This window comes from Pygoscelis adeliae, unplaced genomic scaffold (genome assembly GCF_000699105.1).
Source record: "Pygoscelis adeliae isolate BGI_AS28 unplaced genomic scaffold, ASM69910v1 Scaffold413, whole genome shotgun sequence".
Classification (NCBI taxonomy): domain Eukaryota; kingdom Metazoa; phylum Chordata; class Aves; order Sphenisciformes; family Spheniscidae; genus Pygoscelis; species Pygoscelis adeliae.
Window position 1 is genome coordinate 2,161,245 of NW_008824403.1, and position 849 is coordinate 2,162,093.

The window sequence follows — 849 nt, forward strand, 5'->3', positions numbered from 1 at the left end:
GGACAACCCCCACAAGGGGGGCGAGACCCCCCCCCTCTGTGCCCAGCCCCCCACCCTGCGGGGCACCCCCATTGCCGGGCTGCCGCGGGACCAGCTCCTCGCCCCCCGGCACCCCACTGCCTCCCCCCATCCCAGTACCCCACTTCCCACTCACCCCTCTGAGGCAGCATTGCCAGAGGGTGCCTGGACGGAGCCCCCCAGGGGGCTGCCGGTCTCCCCCCAGGAGGAGGAGGAGAAGGAAGAAGAGGAGGAGGAGAGGGGGCCGGCACCCCACTGCCTCCCCCCATCCCAGTACCCCACTTCCCACTCACCCCTCTGAGGCAGCATTGCCAGAGGGTGCCTGGACGGAGCCCCCCATGGGGCTGCCGGTCTCCCCCCAGGAGGAGGAGGAGAAGGAAGAAGAGGAGGAGGAGAGGGGGCAGTGGGGGCTGACGCGCATGCAGAGTGGGGTGGTGGTGGCAGTCATCGTGCTGGTGTGTGTGGCCCTGCTCGCCGCTCTCGTGGCACTGGTGGTCTATGGCTGTAGGAAGAAGAGCCATGTCGTGCTCATGAGGATGAAGGCACCTAACGAAGCCTGAGCGCCTGGCAGACCCTGGGGGGAGCGGTGCTGGCGGGGCGTCCCCTCCCCACGGGGCCAAGGGACACGACAGCAGCTCTGCATCAGCTGCCCTTGATGATTTGGACAGGCTGGCATCACCCCGCGTGCTGCGCGTCCCCTTGTCCTGCTCTGCTTTGCCCTGTCCCTGCTCTGCAGCAGGGCGTCCCCCTGGGTGACCTTCCACGGCTGCCCCTCCTGCCTCCAGCGCAGTCTCTGTGCCCATTCCCTGCCCGGGGGCAGCAGCAGGGATG

At 68.9% G+C, this 849-nt stretch overlaps 1 protein-coding gene across 1 annotated transcript in view; it reads left to right on the forward strand.

Moving 5' to 3' along the window:
• Positions 1 to 635, forward strand: part of LOC103913855 (leucine-rich repeat-containing protein 15-like) — a 4,890-nt gene extending 4,255 nt beyond the window's left edge. Inside the window, exons 2-3 of the mRNA XM_009320412.1 lie at positions 2 to 181; positions 351 to 635. Of these exons, the coding sequence (XP_009318687.1) occupies positions 2 to 181; positions 351 to 578 (408 nt within the window). The 3' untranslated portion in view covers positions 579 to 635. The remainder of the gene's footprint in view (position 1; positions 182 to 350) is intronic.
• Positions 636 to 849: the final 214 nt, after the last annotated feature.